This window comes from Homalodisca vitripennis, chromosome 2 (assembly GCF_021130785.1).
Source record: "Homalodisca vitripennis isolate AUS2020 chromosome 2, UT_GWSS_2.1, whole genome shotgun sequence".
Classification (NCBI taxonomy): Eukaryota; Metazoa; Arthropoda; class Insecta; order Hemiptera; family Cicadellidae; genus Homalodisca; species Homalodisca vitripennis.
The window spans coordinates 175,541,516-175,563,105 of NC_060208.1; the positions used below are offsets into that span (position 1 = coordinate 175,541,516).

A 21,590-nucleotide genomic window follows, 5' to 3' on the forward strand; every position below is an offset into this window, starting at 1 on the left:
GTTTGAAATCCATAAATTATTAAGACAATCAGAAAACTTAGATAGGAAGAAACACATTCCAAAATCACACGGAAACTTTTTCTCACCTGAAAACCGGATCTTTTCCACGTTTTTAATGGAAAAATAGCATATTTTTAGAAATCATAATTATAAAGTGCCTGTCATACCAAATAGGCTATTTCCTATTGTATAGATCAAATGTTTGTTGTTTTATACAAATACTAGAACAGAAGTCTAATACACTCAGACCTCTGTCGCCATTACTTCTGTTTCCCGCCACAATTTCCTACTTCATCTACGTCCTGTTTGTGGGTTTTCTGAAGTCTTATCACTGCCGCTTTCATACCACTAAGGATGACTCTTGTCTAGTTGCTGACTCCATTGTTATCAAACAAGCCGTGTACAGGAAAGGAACTTTATTCACAGAATTTGTGGTACTAAAATAAGGTTTGCAGTATAACATTATCATGTCAGATTTATAATTAATTGTGCTAGAACCTCTAAATGGGCTATATTACAATCTGTATTAAACAGAACACATTGTTCTATGTAACTACATAAGCAAATCTAAAATTTTGACACGGTGATGTAATAATAAAGAATCAAAAATAATTCACTAAAACATAATTAAAAAATTATAATGCTGTGTGAACATTCTAATAGGAAAAGATCAAAATTGAAGTAAAGGACACACATCAAAGACTTCAATAATATCACATTTAATCAATGTAATGAACAGATTATATTACTAGAAAATGTCGATATAAGAAGCCCACAGAAATTACCACCAGTAGAAACAGGAATTCGCAATTATCAGAATCAAAGAAAGTCTTAAAAAAGAACTAGTCAGATCATTATCCCAACATCAAAACGCAAAAAAAGAACATGTTCAACTTCTATAGAAAAAGTTTCAAAAACCAAAGATTCAAACTCATTCTTACGTAATGAACTAATATCCTGGCATTGCAGTTTAGCCTCAAAGGGATACAAAGAAATGTTTAGGCTCAACATCTTTATGTTTCAGTAATAACCTCATGGTTTTTCAGGCTTTTTCACAAGGTTATTATAAGGAACCTACCTCATCATATTCTCAACTTTGGAACAAATAAAATGTTCTACTCTATATTAGGGTAAAAATTATAAGTAACATTACGTGAAGTTGTCTTTGGTGGATTCTAAAATGCCCTCCCTTCCTTCTTAACAATATTAGGAAAGTTACTGTGAAAGTAAAATATCAGGAGTCATCATCATCATCATCGTCAGACGTTTCCGTTCTCACGGGTCGTCGTACACAGCCTCCTCCACTTTAGTCTATCCTTCCAGGTCTCCTCTTCATCCACCTGTACTTTCTGTAGTCCCCTTCTCTCTATGTCTTTCCACACTTGGTCCTCCCATCTTCCTCTCGGTCTTCCTCTTGGTCTTCTTCCTCCTTCTCCAGTGCTATTCTAGGCATTCTATTATCTCCCATCCTCTTCACATGCCCCATCCACTGTATTCTTCTTCCTTCCATTGTCTCTTGCAGTGAAACTACCTTCAATCTTTCTCTGGTTATTTCGTTCCTTATTCTATCTCTTCTTGTAGTCTTCTCTATCCCTCTTAAAAATCTCATTTCTGCAGCTTGCAATCTGCTTAAATCATTTTTAGTCCACGTCCACGTCTCTGCTCCATATAATAAAATTGGTTGGAAATAAGATTTATACATCAATACTTTTGATTCTTTCCCAATGTTCCAACTCCACACAATCTTCTTCACCATATTGAAAAACTTTCCACTCTTCCATATTCTGTTTCCTATCTCTTCTCTTATTGTGCCCCTATCTGTTATGATACTTCCTAAATAACAGAATTCCTTCACCTTTTCAAGTCTTTTTCCTTCAACTAACACGTCTTTGTTATTTCCATCCCTTCTCTCTACTTTCATTACTTTACATTTTTGTATGTTCATCTCTAAACCATATTTCTTCGCCACTTTTGCCCATTTGTTTAACTCTCGTTCTAACTCTTCTTCCCTATTTTCCCATATCATTATGTCATCCGCATATGCTATTGTCTTAAGTTCTTCTGCTCCTCTGTTTCCTTGTACTTCTAGAATAATTTCATCCATTATAATATTGAAAAGGAAAGGTGACAATATGCTTCCCTGCCTTACTCCTCTCTCTGTTTTAAAAGTATCTGTATATTTTTCTTCAATTCTTACCCTGTTTTTACATATGCCGTACAGGTTCTTTATTCTTTCTACTATTCCCTCACGCAATCCTCTCTTTCTCATACTCTCCCATATCCTTTCTCTCAGTACCTTATCATATGCCTTCTGTAGGTCTATAAACGCTACCATTGTATCTTTTCCGTATTCCCACCTCTTTTCTAACACTTGTCTCATCACAAAAAATAGCATCCACCGTTGACCTACCTTTCCTAAAACCACATTGCTCCTCTCTTCCTGTTTCTTCCAGTACTGGTCTAATTTTCTGCAACAGTATTTTTTCATAAATTTTTTGTGTATGGCACAACAAAGTTATTCCCCTGTAATTCTCGCATTTTTGCTTATTGCCTTTCTTAAAAATCGGCACTATTATTCCCATTTTCCAGTCTTCTGGTATCTTCTTTTCCTTCCAAATCACTCTCATCACTCTGTACAACCATTGAATTCCCAATGGGCCCGCCGCCTTTATCATCTCAGCCGTCAGCTCGTCTATTCCCGCAGATTTCCCCTCTTTCATCTCTTTAACCGCTTTTTCCAATTTGCACAAAATTAACACAGTTAATTTTTTTTTAATCAAGTAACACAATTGAGTGACAAAGTCAAGTTTTGATGAAAAATAAAATCAAGAAACCTCACATTTCTTATGTTAGTTTTCCCATTGTGGACTACATGGATACCCTTTGATATAGGAAAATCATGCCTACCTATGTACAGTTTCCTCTCACCATGAAAATTATATTAAATAATTAAATAAATAACAGGTTGTTCCTTTTGTGAATCGTTCATCCACAGTAATTTTATAATAGACATGGTGTAAATTGCATCAGCAGTACAATATTTGGTACTTTGGGATTATACCGACCACACCCAGACATGAATCGTTATTTCACATTTCGTTTCTACTGATTACTAGATTAGCGTAGAACAATATTTCGTCAATATAAAACAGGAATTGTCTTATCGCAAACACCTCCCCATCCTCAGACAGAGGTCAAAGTCGAGCGTCTAGTAGATAACGTGATTGCAGAGTCTCGCCGCCCGTTCAGCTGGTGCATCGCTTTGTTGTACTTCCGTGTTTTACCTCTACATTTCTCCAAACACAAAAATTCAACAAAAACAAACATTTACCAAACTAAACTTTTTATTAAAAAAACACTCAAAACTTGTTTTTATTCTTGATCACATTCCGCTACCCAAAATGCGAGTGCCTCCGGCCATCAGCGCGGGCTTCGGCAGCACCTTCGGTGCTGCCCCGCGCTGATGTCGACGAAAGAAAAAACATCCCTCGAGATAGTACCTATCAGTAAAATATCAAATTCTAGAGGGGCTAATCAGAAATATAAATTGAATTGTAATGGAAAGGCAATGATGTACCGTGCAAATCACGTGATGCCGCGCGGCCTGCCGTAATCAGGATTCTCGAGAAAGATAAGATAACAGCGACAACAATACCGATCACAATACCTGGAAATGCTTGTAAGTTTGTAATTTTGTAATTGAAGAGTTGTTTTTTCGTTCTATCATGTTTGTTTCTATAAATTTCTATTTTTGTGTTCTTCATACTGGTGTGGTCGGTATAATCCCAAAGTACCCAATATTTAATGTTATGGATCTGGCATTGATAAAACTCTGGATGATTTGCCAGTTTTGTAGAAGTTTCTAAGTGATCAACTCAAGTTTCTATGGGCAGAGTCTCAAGATTTAGAAAAGGCAACCGAAGTGACAAACTTAACAATAGTAGCCTACACCAATCAGGACAATACATTCTCATTCAATTTGGTTTGCATTGTTGGAAATTTTATTTTGAAGGTTATACGGTCATGATAAAAGTGACCAAGTATCGATATATCCGAAAATTATATAATTTTTTCTGAAGGGGCTAATACATAATTTTCTTGCATAACTATATTATACGGTACACAGAATTTGGTCATAATGGGACACAAATTTCTTTGTTGTACATATTACAAATCTGATGCCTTAGGAGAATCACAACTACAGGTTTTCAATGCAACTCTATGAATGGTAGTAGATGGGATAAGATGATGAATAGGCTTTCACTGGGTCATATGTAGTTCATCAACATAACTATTGTGAATCGGATAATTTTAAAGACGTCAGTATTGTGCGTACCAGCTCCACTAAACTAAATTAAATCTATCTTATTTTTTATACAAGAGTTGCCCAGAAAGTAACAGACATTTGGGTCTAGTTCAGCACTAAAGACGCCATATTGGGATAAAAAGATTCCTACACTCAATATGCATTAAGCAGTTGTTGTGGGCAGTTTCACAGTGACTAGTTAAAATGTGTGCTACGATTGAAAATCCTCCCTCTTGTGATTAGGCTACAGTGATTAGTTTTTATGTTGGTAAAAACTACAAACCAACTGAAATCCATCACCATCTTTGTGACGTTTTTGGAATAGAATAATGACTGAAGGCAGAGTGAGACAGTGATGTACTGATTTTAGAAATGTCTCAATGTTCACATAGAGAATAACAGTGACTGGTTACTGAAGACATGTCAATGAAAATCATTGAAAATTTTAATGAAAACCATTATTTTATGGTCACTGAACTTTCATCAATTTTGTGAAGAAGCTTTGCTAATACAAATTTTTTGTCAGTTGAATTCCAAAATTTCTTACAGAAGACCAAAAAAAACAAAAAAACAAAGGCCTCCTAGGATACATCACTGAATTACTTTGAAGACTGAGCTCAAAAATTCTTTTTCTTCATGACAACACATATTTTGCAGATCATGTCCAACAGGTCTTGGATTAAACATTTGAAATCCATCCAAATGTTTGATCATCAAGTGGCGGATTTCTTAAAAGTTGGAACTGAAAAACTTGTGTCATGTTACAATAAGTGTCTCAAATTGAACATAAGATTAAGTTACGTTGGAAAATAGCATAAAAAGTTATCTTTCAAACGTATACAAGGTAGGGGTACGCCACAACACATGTTGCGTAACAAGCTTTGCTGGATTAGGATGCAAAATTTAAAGTCTGTAGCTCATTTTATTCACTATATGTCCTGCGGACGGACAGACAATCAAAATTAAAGGAATTTTTACAACCCTCAAGCAGACAGAACAGAAAATCTGTCAGCCTACTGAGTGAATAGACTTCAATGATGCTGTCAAATCCAATGGATACGCACGCACCTTCATCAAACTCATTTTTTCTACAGTGAAATAAAGTTTCAAGCAATATTTAAAGTCTACAAATAAAGTCGTTCTTGAGGTAACCTGCTGATACTTTGACTACATAAACGCTCAATCAAATCCCATAGAGGAACATGTTCATCATCAAACACGACTTTGCCTTAATTGGAAATGATGTTACATCTAAAATTTAAGCACATAGCACAATTCGTTCTTGAGATATCTAGCAGAAAACAGATATACAGAAGAAGAATTTTGCCAGAACCTTCACTGATAGCTAAGTAAAATACTCGTATAACAAAATTATTTTAATTTTAAGCTCAATTTGAATTCTCAAGATGTTATTCTGAGTTATAGACTTTGCTAACGCTCAGTGCTGAGATATCATGGGAGGAACAGGCACCATAATCAAACTTTAACTTGTTTAAATACAAATAAACTAAGATGATTAAACGGAGGCCACCCATTCAGAGCATGGGCACAGCACGGACTATGGCAGCTCTGGGCTTATAGCGATGAACGATAAACATTCCTCGAAATAGTAGCCTACTATTGAGTAAAATATAAAAGTTCTAAAGGGTCTAATAATTAATTCTCGAGATATCTAGAATATCACAAATAATAATATATGATAAAATGAGTACTAATATGAGACACAGATTGTGTATACGCTCTGCTGATTTTGGCCAATGATTTTAAACTTGAATGAGTCAGTGCATGCAACCAGTCAGACATAACTTCCCTGATCTTGAATGAGTGTAATGAAAGTCTATCAAACAATCCACCTAATACCACATGTTACAATATCAAACAACTGTAATCAGCCTATTTACAAATTATTTATTCTGATTTTCTCATTGCCATCTTGGTTATCCATAAGGCTAATGTAAAATGTTTTCTATGTTCAGCCAAATTCTATGAAGCGATTGTCTAAATATTTTAACTAGGCTACCTATTCTTTTTAAAATTTCCCTCGTATATATACATTTTTTCTCTAATAATATTGAAGTGAGTAGTTCTAAACATGATGCTCACATTAAATAACTGATTTTTAATATATTGATTGAAATTTATTATTTAAACATGCGTAAAACTTGACGCTGGCAGTATACGCATAGATTGTCATCATCTAGTTTCATGGAAGCTGGCATTTTATGCATAATTTTTCAACACATCCGGAGAACCAGAAATGGTAATAAAATATAAAATATGGTAGCTGCTATATCAATAACAGCTAATGATATCTCATCTTAGCTTGAAACATGTGTATAACATTAAATATTATGATAAACAAAAACGACAATCATATTCAAAGTAACTTAATATGCACATATGTTTGCAAAGGTTTTTTCTAAATTAATTACAAGCTCTGAACTTGGTGTGAATTCTTTAAAATAAAATTGATTAGATTCCTTTAAATCCAACTGTAATGTAAATAACAATTAGCCTAATTAATAATCATTATGAATATATTTTAACTGATCATATTGCATATATCTAATAGACATTGTTAGAAGTTTTTATAGGCCTAAGGGTATTTTTTTATTGATAAAAAACCCAATATGTTTTATATTCGATTGATGATGTATTTTCACTGCCAAAAAATTCTTAACCAGTGAAACCACTTCACTTCTGGAAGGTACATTTGTGGCGAAGTATTATTTACACTACTCTATTTAGTGATATGATGTTTAGTTTATGAAATAAAACAACTACAGCCTACTAATTACAAGTTCAAGGTACTTCCAATGTCATTGCCAGGCCATTTTGCTTCTGTTGAAATGATACTCTAGCCTACTGATTTGTTTAGACTGTTGACAGGTTAGAATACAAAACTAGTATCAAAAATTGTACATGTATTTCATTTGATTTTTCAGATATTTAGAACATTAAAAATGAATTCAAATCGTTTTAATATGTGTAAAAAGCCCAGCATAATTATAAAAACACACACATATATTGCTACCTTATCTGTAGATTTACTACAGTGAGTGAAGGTTAGAGCAGGTAAGTTGGTTTGTTTACTAATATAGTAGCCTAATGTCAAAGATAACTGAAATCGTGAAATACCAGCCATTTCTCTAATTTTTGTCTGGAATGTCAATATTATTATCGGAAGCAGTTAACTTAAGGTTTGAAAGGTTTATTGATCTAATCCGCCATACACTCCCAACCCATAATACAAGATTTATCTACAATAATAGGTTCAGAACCACTAGTGAACATATGTTCCAAGTAATTTCACGTACAACAAAATATGACTAGACAATTAAAATCATTATGATATACCTGATCAGGATTAATTCCAAAATCTCCTCACAGCTACCAACAAGCAAACAAAATGTTAAATACTTCCTTTGACGTCACAGATAGAGCGGGCTGTCTGTAACCTTGCAAAGGAACGATTTATTTCTTGTTCAAATGAATCATATATTGTTGTTAATTGTATTTAAAATACATTTTTATTTAAATTATTTATTGTACAACCGCATTCTAAATGTTTTTATAATTTATATTATCATTTGTAAAGAACTTGTTTAATTTACAAAGGATGATGTCATTATGACATCATTGATCGGCAACCTCCATAACCCAAGGCATCAAATGACCTTGATAACTAACAGTTTACATGACAAGATAATTTGCAGGGTTGCCAAATATGTAAAGGTTAAACACGTAAAAGATTCATATGTTAACTTCACACTATAAATAGTGTAAGAAATAAGTTTATAAAACAATAATACGGGCATAATAATAAATTTAGGTGAGTTTTTAATACTTTTTTCATAAATAAATGTATACTATACCTTTCATTATATACTTAATTAAGTAATAAATGTAATAATCAATTGTGAATTTGTAACAAAACAATTAATTGCAGACATTCAGCATAAAAACTAATTAAATTTCTCAAATCCTAATCTTTTAATCTACTGTTGTACAAACATTGTTAACCCAAGAGATAACTGTCCAGTAACAGTAAAAGACAAAGACAAAATTCTGTATTATCAATATAATCAAACTCCAAGATCTATGAGCCACAAATAACAATTTTTACTCAGGATATTCAGAATGATATTGTTATACAATATTAAGTTGAGGTGAAATTTTTGTGGTGGCTTGCACATCATTCAGTTTGTGGGAGGTACTAGACCCTTTTTAAAATGACAGCTTCGCATAAATGTAGCTATTGCGAGACTCGTTGAAATGCATTTTCATAATAACAAGTTTAAAACTCAGTTTGCCTGCAAACAATGATTTATTCCATACTATGAAATGCCTCTCCTGACCAACTCGTAAATGAGGAGCCACTAAAATTATAAGACTCAACGGGCTGTTTGAGTGGAGAAGGGATAAGATATTGGTGAGATTAAAAACAAAATAGAAAGAGTTTTCATTCTTCAAAAAGGTGGACTCTTTGAAAAGTTGGATAAACGAGAATAATACTGAGATTCTTATATGGAGTAATTGAGGTTACTGGATTTGTTCCGTTTTTATATCTTTAAAATGATTGTGTATCGCATATCAAATATGCCTGTAAATCATGATAGAAACGTCCATCGATATAAAACATAAGTAAGCAACTACAGCTTTCAAACAGACTGATAATAAGTCAACACTTTCTGCATCACATTTACGCCAACAACTATATTATGCTATGTTACATAGTTTAACACCTCAGGAGAGTTCACTTTTGGCTGGTTTATACCTGCCCGTAGAACCTACACTGGGTACAGAAAAAAAACAATGTATTGCTTAAATCTGGGAAACATAATGAATATCCAGGAATACCAAACTAACCACAAATGTTGTGGTAAAATGCTCGTCGTTGCAGCTAGTTTACTATGGAGGATGACTACTAGAAAGTGTCTGCTCCCTTGGTGTTAAAGACTTTTAAAATCCTACAAAAAAGGAATATTTCCCCCTGCCCACTTGAATGGAAATATATGTTACCCTCTCCTTCTACCAAAGTGACATGACTGAGATAGTTCCCATTATCCCTCCTCATGGGATCTTGGCAGGAGGTGGTCCCTCCCCACAGTTTTGTCCATTCTGAATATCATGTTACCGTACTCTGGAAGAAGTGAAAAGGACATTTTAGGAATACGTGCAATGAAGAGTTTCTATATATTCTTACCTTAAGTGAACATAATATAACATAGAACATAATATAACATTAAATTGTTCCGATAGAACCTTAAACTTTAAACAATATTGCTAAGTTTTATATTATTCTTATATTATTTGTGGCATACAGTTTAAGCAAATTGCAATCAGAAAACCCTTAAACCTAAGCACGAATGACTGAGAAAAAATGACTTCTAACTTAAAACAAGCTGAGTACGAATTGGTCTCTTATTGAACAGTTGTACAAATGAAATAGTAAACTTATATTTTTTCTTAATGCATTGTAACCAAACAAAACTCTAACAAGAGCAGAAAAACAACAAGTTTACCATAATACGATGAGCGGAAAGAGCAAATGTCGAAGCTTCTTTCACACACCTATTAATCTGCGCTGTTACATCTCAGCCTATCCACGAATTCCCTCTGTAACACATATTATGTCTAGTATCGGCCGACTAGTATTCCAGAGAAAGACCCATACTAAAACTTAGTTCAGCCCACGAGTCTATAAAACAAAGAACAGAAATAAATTATTATATAAATTTGGATTGTGCACACGAAGCTTTCTCCAAAAGAGATTATTGTAAAAGTTAGGTAGTATATTATAAGTTTTTTTAATCAACCTTTTAAATAACAATGCTTAACGCCTTAATCTTTCAATTGTGTTTGCCTATAGACTATACTAAATCTGCATCGTACTTCTGGCGATGAACAAAAAACTACCTACCTTTGAGATAGTACACAGTTCTGATTCCAGGGGGTATTTAGTAATTACATACGAATGCTTCTATACATCAATGCGGGTACTGCTGTATAATCGAATTAGATTTTGATTAGTACATAATTAAATACCTACCTCTGTTTTTGGCGACGAATATAAAAGATCCCACTTAATATAGTTGGTAAAAGACCAAATTTCTAGATCAGATCACAAATGATTAAGCATTGAGAATTGTAATTTTAAAGTTAAATGTCGAGAGGGTAGTTCTTTCCATATTTAAACGACTGGTCACTCCAAATTTATTTTTAATTCATCTCGTTGTCGAAATAAAAATACGTGATCGCAAACACAGGTTCTCTAAAAGTGTCAACTGAAATACAAATCATAATTTTCGAACTAAGAGTGGTAGCTGATAATTTCAGTAGTTAATAATTATACTGATATTAAATACAACTACGAATATTTAGTACTATATAATTCGTACAATATATCGGCATCTGCACATATTTTATATATATCTATCTATAAAAGCACTTTCTAAAACAGATTAAGAAAATTTGAAAGTGTAACGTAAAAACAATTCGTCTCACTAAGAACAACTGAAGCCAGTTGTGCTAGCCTTAAAAGAGTAAATACAACGTCGAGCTTTTTAGTTGTAATTTGAAGCCAACCAATAAATAAACTATCATATATCAGAAGCCGAAAGAAAAAGAAAAAAAAAAGAAGCCGAAAGCTACTAGTAACAGTATCTAGTATCATCAGTATCCATATTTTGTATTTGAGGTTATGTTTTAGTTAACCAAGTGTTAAGTCGCTAAAATTGTCACACAATGCACTTTATTTAATAATTCATCTTGACGTGTGAGTGAATTATTTGTATGATATAAATGTAAATATTATACTGATAACAAATTATTACTTCACTAGTATTTGAAAATTATTCTAGGAAAGCAATCTCATAATTATTGTATGAACTTAGATTCAAGATTGGAATTGGATGTCGGCCGGTTTGTATGCCATATCTTGTTGCCATAATTCTTTGAAAAACAAAGTAGTTAAGTGTACTTCTTTAAGATCTTTTTCTCTTTAAGGTTAAAAGATAACATTTATAGTTAACCCTTTGAGTGCCAAGTATTTATTGAGTGGGTATAGTGAGTGAAAAGTGCCAGGTATTTTTCTAGTGGGTGTACCTAAAAGTGCCAGCCCTTTTGCGGGCATTTTGCAAGGTTTTAGTAAAAAATTCACAGTTCGATTATTTAATAAGCTATCAACATGATTCTTTTTTTATTTTTCTCTGAAAACTCTGTTTAATTAACATAAAATAACAAAGTTGCCATAACACTAAATTTAGGAATACAAAAAATTGACTTACCTAAAAAAAATTCAAAATTTTTTTTAATTTCATTTTTCAACCAAATTATTATGACCAAAAAAATTCATATCCTTTTCTTAGTCCATATCACTGGAAAGTGTATGCAATTGTCTGTAAATCTTGAGAAATTTATATTATCTTCAATAATGAGTAAGTTATACAACTTTTAAGAAACTATTGTCACATTGTTTCCGGTAGCTATGGCAACCAAAAAATGTTTATGTGAGTTTCATAATTTAAAGTTTGATCGAAAGTGTACTACTATAACAATTTATTTTGAAAAGAACGATTCTTCAAAAACATTTCAATATGATATTATTTAAAAATATTAAAAGTTACAATTTTTAGTGACTTTTTCCTGAAAGTCCGGTAAAATCGGCCGTCAGCACTTTTCGGCCAACTTTTGTCGTCCGGTAAAATCGGACGTTGGCACTCACAGGGTTAATATTATTGCCATTTTATTCAAAATATGATGTCAAATGTACTTTATCAATCAAAGTGCTTATTATCAGGAGAAAATATCTGCTTTTTTTGTTAGTTAGATTAGTGATAAGCTGTATTTTATGAAGATCATTTGCAGAGAGGTGAGGTTTTGAGCTAGTGCAGGTCATAGTTTGCATGGCCATAGTCTTCTAAAGGAGGTTTAGCGTAGGGGGGAGACTTTATTAAGCGGCCTACGCTCAATACTTGGTTATTTTTATTGAATGGTTCGATATATTATCCAACTTTGATATATAAAAATCGTCCACAATAAGAGTTATAATAAATTACCGTAAGAAGAAGAATCTCATACATTACAAATTTTGAAAACATAAATTTAAGACTAACATTATAAAACAACAAAACCAACTATAGCCTAGTCTTAGATATCAAAGAAACCTTACAATATTTGTAACTTGCCCAGCTTGATATCAATATCAATGAGTAATCCGCTTTTTGGGGAATGGAGGAAAGAATTTCTCCCCATGGGTTACTAGGAGCCAAACCCACATGTTGAAGCCATTAAACAAATCATGTCACTTTTAAGAAATATCTCACATAATTATATTCCTCATATGTATTGCCATTTTCAAGGACTCAAAATATTAATTACTCGATTGATTGTTTGTTGTAAAATTACTATACATAATAGTTGAACAATTCAATAAAAACAACCGAATAACAAGTGTAGGCTGCTTATTAAAGTCTACCCAGCGTAGGCCTAGGCCTATGTGGACGTGTGTATGTGTGTGTGTGTGTGTGTGTGTGTGTGTGTGTGTGTGTGTGTGTGTGTGTGTATGTATGAGCAGTTAAATAAAACTATAAAAAATCACGATTGTGTTTTAAGTCATATTTAACCATTGGTTGTAAGCCTCATATTGGTGTGTGAAGAGCTGGAGCTATCAGTGTCGGTGCTTGCATAGATCGCCAGGCATTAGACTGACCATGTGTCTGTAGACCAATTTGTTCAGATTTACTCATGTACACATAATTTCTTGTATTTCTGCTAATTTTAATGATAAAACAATGATTTTAGAACATGTCATTAAATGGGCTAAAAGTACTAGTTTAGACATTGAGGCTAATTTATTTTTGAATATATTTCTTTTTTAGATTCAAAGTTTAATAAGTTTTTTTTTAATGCTTAATTTGGAATTTAATAAATCTTTGAAATTTTTTTGCCAAAAATCTTTATATTATACTAGGGTTCACATGTGACTAGGAACGACATAGCTAGTAGAGAATTTGAATAATTATACATAGTAAGGTTTGAATGTTGTATGTCATAAACTAGAATCTACACTGGGCATAGCAAATACTGTCACTAGGCAACCTTATGTAGGTCCAGAAGCAGCACATCGCTAACTGTAAATGGCAAGATATTGGGGTACAAGGGTAGAACGATAGGTCTAGTGTACTAGGAGATGACTGTTAAGAGTTGGTACGGCTCCCTCATTGTTAAGGGCTGTAGTATTCATATTGCAATATAAGTCAAACTGGTGACTTATAATGATGCATTATTTTAGTGCAGAGATTCATGAAGACGGTGGACTTTTGCTTCAGATAGTTTAGTGTAGTTGAGCGCTAAGGTGCTTTAAGTGAAATTGGTGAAACTATAAAATTGTTTCTGTCAGTGAGCACCAACATATATGGTGATTACTTTAAGAACCATTCTTTACTCATGCTGCACATTGTCAATGTTCAATTAGTTGTAAGGAAATAAACCTTATAAAAGCTTCAAAACGTGACATACATAAACATTTATCTTGTAGATTAGGTTGATGTAATAACATAGCAGGTAGTGACAGCATTTAAAATCAGCATAAACAGTGGATAAAACTTGTTTACCTGAGTCAAAGGTGACCATGCTGCACATAAAAAGTAACTATAAGTAAAAAGTTTCTGTGGCAAAAGCCAGTCGTGATTCATACATAATAATACACTTCATTATAATAATTATAAAATATACTTCTTGCTGCTTCTAACCGCAATTTATTATATTGGTGAAAACTGTAAAAAAAATATATATATATATATATATTTGGGAAGGAACCTGGGACTTTTAAGGACCAGAAATTTGGGCCCGCAACAATCTGGATCAACTTTGATACATTCGCATACCAAATCTACACTCCTTTGTCAATAGGGAGACCTTTCTGTTGCCATATTTGCTGTGTGGGTTATGATCACTTGGGAGTTACGATCAAAACAAATATGTGAATTGTTCAAATTATTTATTATATGCACATGCCTAGGCAAGTAACTTGAGTTCATCCGTTGAAGCATTCTTACAGCACAGAGCGCTGCAGTTCACATACAAATAAAAGGAAGAGCTGTGTTGGTACTGGAGTGCATGACTTCACTGATACATAAGCAAGCTAGACACTGAATGCCATGGAGGGCAGAATCAGGACTGACTACTGCACCACCATTAACCACAAAACAAGGCAAATATAAATTGGTCTAATGGTGGTCTTGTAAAACCAAACAACCATAAATTAAGCCATACACCCCAGCTTCAATTATAAGCTGTCGGTTAGTGTGGAGATTGGCCAATGTGTGTGCCATAGTGGCTTATACAAAATTCAGCTCAACTTTTGAAATCACAATGCTCAGATATTTAGTATCACATAAATTAATTTACTATGCTGTGGATTCTCAAATTTGTGGACAAATCTAAAAAAGTTCCAACAGTGTTATCTCCTGTTTTGCTGAATTAGTTTTATAGTCTGATTAGAGGAGGATGTTTCTCCCCATACTGCTAATCAATATGTAATAATAATTAAATATATTATTTTTGCTGTCTATGAATTAGTTACATTCTTTATCTGATTCTAACTACAGCTGTGTTGCAGAGCTTGGCTCTTGCATAGGTTGTGTTCATGTAAATTCCAAGTGAATTAGTTGTCTAGAGCTCCAAAAAATAGGTTTTATCCTCTTTAAAAAATAGTAATATCTGGATTTTCACGGATATTCTCCTAACTCATACGAGATCTCTTTCCAGATAGCTTGAAAACTATAAAGATGTTTGTGATCAATTCTTGAACAGATTTAATGTTCAACATTAAGGTTTTATCATCGTTATAAAGAAATGTAATGGCATAGTTTGTTAAATAGTTTGGAAAGTCAAGAGAATGAGAATAAAATAATACGGGTCCTAAGACAGAAGTGTGGTAATGTATAGGCTTTGACAACACATAACATGTCTGACAATGGATAAAAGAGAAATAAATAGGCTATTGATGTAGGAACAAACATTCATTACTAGAAATCTAGAGTGTATTATGTAAGTTACATATGATGAAAAATATGAAGTACTTTTGTACATGGTCATCAGTTTTAATCAAAAGATTATTTAACATTTCTAAAAACAATGGGTACTTTGATAAATATGTATATAAAAGTGTTCTTTATGAATTTTTTCAGGTAGTTACTCTTTTACATGGAATGGATGAATCTCTGAAAAATAATACGGATAATGTAGAAGAAAAGGCAGAAGATGATTTTACGACAAGCAACTCCATCAAAGAAGTTTTGAAAGATCTTCCAGAAGTACTAGCCTTTATACAGCGGCTTCAAGAATGCATCTTGAGACAACGTTCTCTTATTCACAAGCTTTACAACAAAATAAAGGAAGTTAGTGCATAACTTTTTATTATACCTTGAATATTAGTATTGTTACTCTACTTAATGTTAAATCATTTGTGATGTACGCGATGTTTAAAAAAATGTAAACATTTTTGTTATGTTTTATGCAAAAGCATTTTCATACAAGATACTTATTTGAATATAACCTTATAAAATGATAACATTTCCATCCTATAAATGTTTTGGTAGTATAAATTGGATAATTTTACTCTCAAAGTACCAGTAACCGATTCAAATTATCCACAAATTCGAATTACACAAGTATTAGCTACTTTGATGAGATAATTTTGCTGCTTGCGCCATGTAATGTAAAATACTTTGACTAGACCACCTCGTCATTCGCTGTTTTCTCACAAGATATCAACGTTATTCAGTTTTAACTTTGTTTTTGTGTTCTATCAAATAATGGGAATGGAATAATGTTACTTTGCAGACAGATAAAACTGCAGTTGAATGAGGGAGAAATAAACAGATGATCGACTCTGTAATAGCTGACTCTTGTAAACAAATTCTTATGCGTAAAATGATAATAATATTGTGTTAAGCCTAGTGTATATAATTGTTTGAACTGGATATTTTAGACATTAATTTTGGTGTAAAGGATTTTCTGGTTTGTTTTAATATGGTAATGGCAAAAAAAGGAAAAAAACTACAATTTTTGAACAGAAAAGATACATTCTACTTAGAAACTAACAAAAAATGAACACAAAAGCAACAATAATATGATATTTTTCTTAAGAAATACCATTGAAATATTGAAAAGAAAAGAAAAAAATAGTGATTGCCAAAATGTTTGAAACACTTTTTATTTTAAAGAAACATAAAATTAAAAAAATTAATATTAACTTACCATTTTAAAGTTATTTCTATTTTTATACTTAAAACATTATATAAAGAAAAAAGTATTTAAGTAAAAAATAAAGTTTATTTTGTAATTAACATTAATACTTTAAGCCACTTCCAGACAATTGCCTCGAATCGTCTCAACAGGAAGTGGTGCTAAAGTATTTAATAATACAATATGATTCGCAGAAACTGTGGGAGCTCATTCTACGTGTAAAAATTATAAAAAAAGTTTATATAAACGTATTTCTGGAAATGCTTTAGCGAGTTACGTCTAGGGAAAGATTTTGCCCGGATTTGAGCTCCCTGAAATTCTATTAAGGTAGATTAAAGAGCGAATTCAATTTGACTTTTGACCTGATAAATTGAATAAAACAGGTCTCAGAACTGTAAGTTCACTAGTTTTTGGGAAAACCAGTGTCAAAGGTAAAAAATAAAGTGAAAAACAATTTTTCATCTTTAGGCAATAATAACTTTTTTATTTCACCAAGAAATTGATAAGAAAATTAATAAAACTTGTAGAAAATTTTAATTTTGAACCAAACGGTGTAAATAAAGTACACAAAAAATAGATGTTTGATTAAACTAATTATTATTCATAACAGTATAATACACCTTTTACATTTGGCTGACATTAACTTTGTTAATTACCCATTAAAAAGAATGAAATTTTTACTAAGAAATTGTTAATTTCAATTCTTTAATAAAAATTTATTTCATAGAATAGATTGATTTTAGCAGTGTGTTCAGGTGCTTTTGACGTACTGACTTTGCCAACTTTTTTTTTGCAGATCATCAGAAAATAACAGGAGATTTTATTTCCAAAAGTAAAGACAATATGATAACAATAACTCCTGATGTTTTAAACAATCATTTTGTAGCCATTTCCAGGACGTAGCAGCCTCGAGAATTAGTCTCAGAGAAACACCATTCCATCGTTCGAAAGTCGCGGCAAACAATGATCTTGTCGGTGTTATTCATGATCTCGCCCTCAAGGGACGATCATCCGATGAAAGTCCGCGATGGGTTGATTTGGTGTAAGGTAGCAGGAGAAGGTGAAACCCTCCGCTCCTCACCCAAACGAAACCGTTACCCGAGCCAGGACAGGTACCTTTCCGAGGTCAAGAATCCAGACAGCTGCAGTGCCAAAAGGATCCGAGAACCACTGCGGAGAGTGCTGGTTCTGATATTGCTCACTGAGAAGCCATATGTCAGATTCACGCTCAGAGGCAAGGCAAAGTGGTCTGCCATTTATTATGGCTGCTAATGGCGTAGTGGGTATTACCACTGTGCTATACGCTTTGGCCTCCTTGTGAAACCTTGATGGCAAAAGGAGAAGATACTCTGCCTAGTAAAGCTTTTTCAATGTTGTTTCGTCTCTTCAGACACAGATAGACAGCAGATTTCAGCTGTCACTGTGTTACACTGTACTCGATTGAAGATTGATAACTTTTTTCTCTCTTTGAGTACCATCCAAGGCAGTTTAGGAGAAAACTCTATTACAAAATTACTACCTTTTTATTGGTACAGATTTAACGACTGTTATAAAACCTTATTTTCCTTATTTACTTGATCGTAGCAACAAGGCAAACCCAACCATGGCATTAGAAATATAATTAATAGACAATAGACAATATACTTTATTTGTACAATTCATAGAGAATTACAAAAGCGTCAATACAAAATGTCGTAATAGCGTAATTACAGTTTTAAAACATGGTCTCATTCAGGTAAGTTCAAATTAGTTATAATGATGGTTCAAAGTTCTCCAATTCAAAAATTTGTCAATAGAATAAAAAGAATGTTTAAAAAGCCATTTTTTCAGCTTGGTCTTGAGGTTCTCTTGTGTTTTAATATCAGCAGGTAGACAGTTAAACAGCTTCGCCCCCATGTAGGATGGTTTCTTTTCGTAACAGGCTGTACGATGTTCTGGTAGTGCGAAGTCAGCAGCATGTCATGTGTTGTATTGGTGTAAATCATGACATCTTAACAATTTCTTCTTATGTGCAAACATTATTGTCACAAAGATGTATAATGACACCACAGTCAGGATTGAAAGTCTTGCAAAAGCTGCTCTGCAACTCTCCCTTGGCTGCAACTCTGCTAGAACTCTGACACATTTTTTCTGTAAGACTAACAATCTATGAATGTTTGCTGCACTGGAATTACCCCAGACCAAGATTCCATAGCGAAGATGAGTCTCAAAAAGGGCAAAATACGCAATAGTTGCAGTGCTGATATCACTTATTGATTTCACTCTTCGAATCAGGTAAAGTCCTGAACTCAATTTCTTACAGAGGTTGTCAATGTGCAGATTCCATGTGAGGCCTATGTCAATTGTAACTCCCAAATACTTAGCTTCTTCAGCTGCGTCGATATTTGGTAAAAGTCCTACTTCATGTTTTCTACTCCCCATGACTAGTTGTTTTGTTTTAGTTTCGTTAAGCACCAGGTTATTAATGTGGCAGTACTGAGTAGCCATGTTCATTGCAACATATGAAGAAACTTCAAGTGATTCTGGATGTTTATCACTAAGCAGTAGAACAGTATCATCCGCATACATAATAGTGGATGCATATTCTTCCAGGTATGTGGGAAGATCGCTTGTAAACAGTATAAATAAGACAGGACCGAGGATGGACCCTTGAGGAACTCCTTTGGAGGTCATTAGCGTACTAGATCATATTAAGCGAGTTATACCCTTGTCTGTATATTTTAAATCAACCACCTGTTGTCTATTTGTCAAGTAACTACTGAACCATTCCAAAGAAGTACCTGATACACCAAAAGCCTGCAATTTATTTAGAAGTTGTTCATGGTTAAGACATTCAAATGCCTTACTGAAGTCGAGTAAAAAGGATGTAGTGATATCTCCTTCTTCAAGATGGTCTATGACAGGGCTGCCCAACCTACGGCCCGCGGGCCGAATCCGGCCCGCGAGTCAGTTTTATGTGGCCCGCCTTGTTGCCAAAACAACCAAATTTGTTTACAAGCATTTGAAATATTGAATAAATACAAATTTTGAGAACCAGCCGATTTCACGTAGAACGAGCCGTATTCATTTGTTGGAGTATGAGTGTTGAAAGAAGTAAAGTAGTTGCAGACAGATTTCACTGACTACGGTGGTGGCTGCCGGCTGGCGAATAGAGCGCGCGTAAAGCACGGCACAGCGCGCGGTGCGGCGACGTAACCCCTACCCAACTCAAGGTCACCACTCGCCACGTAATTTGTATGTCCTAGTATCCTAGTAGGATTAATTTAAATCAATGTATTCAATTTATTGGTGACTTTTTTATTGTTCCCTCAGAATTAGAGCAAACATCCAAAAGTCTGGGTTTATATTTATTTCTACTAAAAGAACCTAAAAACATAATATATTATAAACCTTTACCTAACAACTAATAAATAATAAGAAATTACAATAATCAGGAAACAAGGGCCAAATAACCTTAAAACTCATATTTTGCACAAGATTTCTGGAACAAACCCCGGGCAATACGTTTTGTTTGGGGTTCCAAATCCCCTGGGATGTTGGCCCGCCTGGCCATAAAGGGTTTACAATGTGGCCCTTGAGTAAAAACGGTTGGGCACCCCTGGTCTATGATATACTCTACTAGACTTACAATAGCAGTTATTGTAGATTTACCCTTTATAAAACCATGTTGTCGATCAGTAAGCAAATTGTACTGTACAAGATGGTCAACAAGTCTATTTAAGGACACATTTTGGTGGTTCCTTTTGGAACTTCAAGCCACCATAAAAAATAATGAGAATTACATTCAAAGCCTCACTGATAAAAATAGCGAGCTCCTTCAAGAAATGTCCTTCATTAAGAAAAAAGCTGAGAACAAGGAACATTTATTTATTTTTACTCTACGTAACTGACATTTGTACAGTACTTACATTCACTAGATATCACATGTACGCTGACGATTTACAAATTTACGCCCACTGTGGGGTCCGTGATGTACAAACGACAATACGCAACATAAACTTGGACATTCAAAAACTTGTGGAATGGACAACGAAACACGAACTGAAGCTTAACGAAAACAAAACCCAAACGATTATCATCTCTCACTCACGACTAAAGAACTATATAGACACAAATAATATGCCCAAAATTACTGTAAACAACGTTTCTCTTCCGTACTGTGACAAAGTGAACAATTTGGGTCTAATTATAACTCTTGGATGGTGTGATGCTGTTGTGAAATGAAATGAAAATTCTCTTTATTTTTTCAGGCGAAGTTAGGACTACATAGTCCTTTCTTACACTTAACCTGATTATTAATATATGTAAGTACAAGCCATTTGTAATCTTCAAAATAAAAATCAAATCAACAGTGTTTCAAAAATAAAATGAATATTTGCTATGTATTCTAAAACTAACAACAAATCTTTTAACAAAAACAAAATTGCACTCTTAAATTTATACTGTGTATAAAATTAATATCTGATTACAAAATAATACTGATGATACATTTTAACCAAAAATTTAGTCAAAATATACAACATTAGAATATTAAAACATTATATTTTTATTAAAATTATTTACTTACACTCACACATTCATTCATTCTGTCTGCACCAAATCATGACTAGCGATCCTCGGGCACCACGGCCGCGGACATCCGCTGCAAAAGATACAACTTAACAGCCGAAGCAAACCGATCCCGGCTCTCCAAAGATTTTAAAGGATCTGGAAGAGCATTCCACAAACGGCAAGCAGACACTACAAATGATTTATTAAAGACAGTCGTTCTGTGATGGGGGATTCGCAACGTCGACGAGCCAGTGCGGATGTTCCTTACGCCTTCTTCAATAGCAATGAACTCAAAATTGTTAATAAAGTATTTGGGAAACCCGGTTTTAAGGATAGAAAAAAGTAAAATTAGGATTCGGAAAGCTCTTAGATCTTGCAATTTTAACGTTGACATTAGTACATAATAAGGTGAGATATGCTCATCTCGCTTTAAATTAAACAAAAATCGTAAACAATAATTTTGGATTTTCTGCAATCT

At 33.5% G+C, this 21,590-nt stretch overlaps 2 protein-coding genes across 6 annotated transcripts in view; one reads left to right on the forward strand and one right to left on the reverse strand.

Annotated features, from left to right (window-relative positions):
• The window catches only part of LOC124355067 (myocyte-specific enhancer factor 2), a 191,080-nt gene extending 183,305 nt beyond the window's left edge, over positions 1–7,775 (reverse strand). For both annotated transcript variants that reach the window (XM_046805992.1, XM_046805984.1), the window contains exon 1: positions 7,664–7,775. The gene's annotated coding sequence lies outside the window, so the exon portion shown is untranslated. The remainder of the gene's footprint in view (positions 1–7,663) is intronic.
• Positions 7,776–10,950: 3,175 nt separating this feature from the next.
• LOC124355068 (angiogenic factor with G patch and FHA domains 1) overlaps positions 10,951–21,590 on the forward strand; it is a 104,634-nt gene continuing 93,994 nt past the window's right edge. For 3 of the 4 annotated variants that reach the window (XM_046805995.1, XM_046805996.1, XM_046805993.1), the window contains exons 1-2: positions 10,951–11,084; positions 15,502–15,711. In XM_046805995.1, coding sequence (XP_046661951.1) covers positions 15,523–15,711 — 189 coding nt within the window. In that variant the 5' untranslated portion in view covers positions 10,951–11,084; positions 15,502–15,522. Of the gene's footprint in view, positions 11,231–15,501; positions 15,712–21,590 lie in introns of all 4 variants that reach the window. The other variant, XM_046805994.1, reaches the window with a different exon arrangement.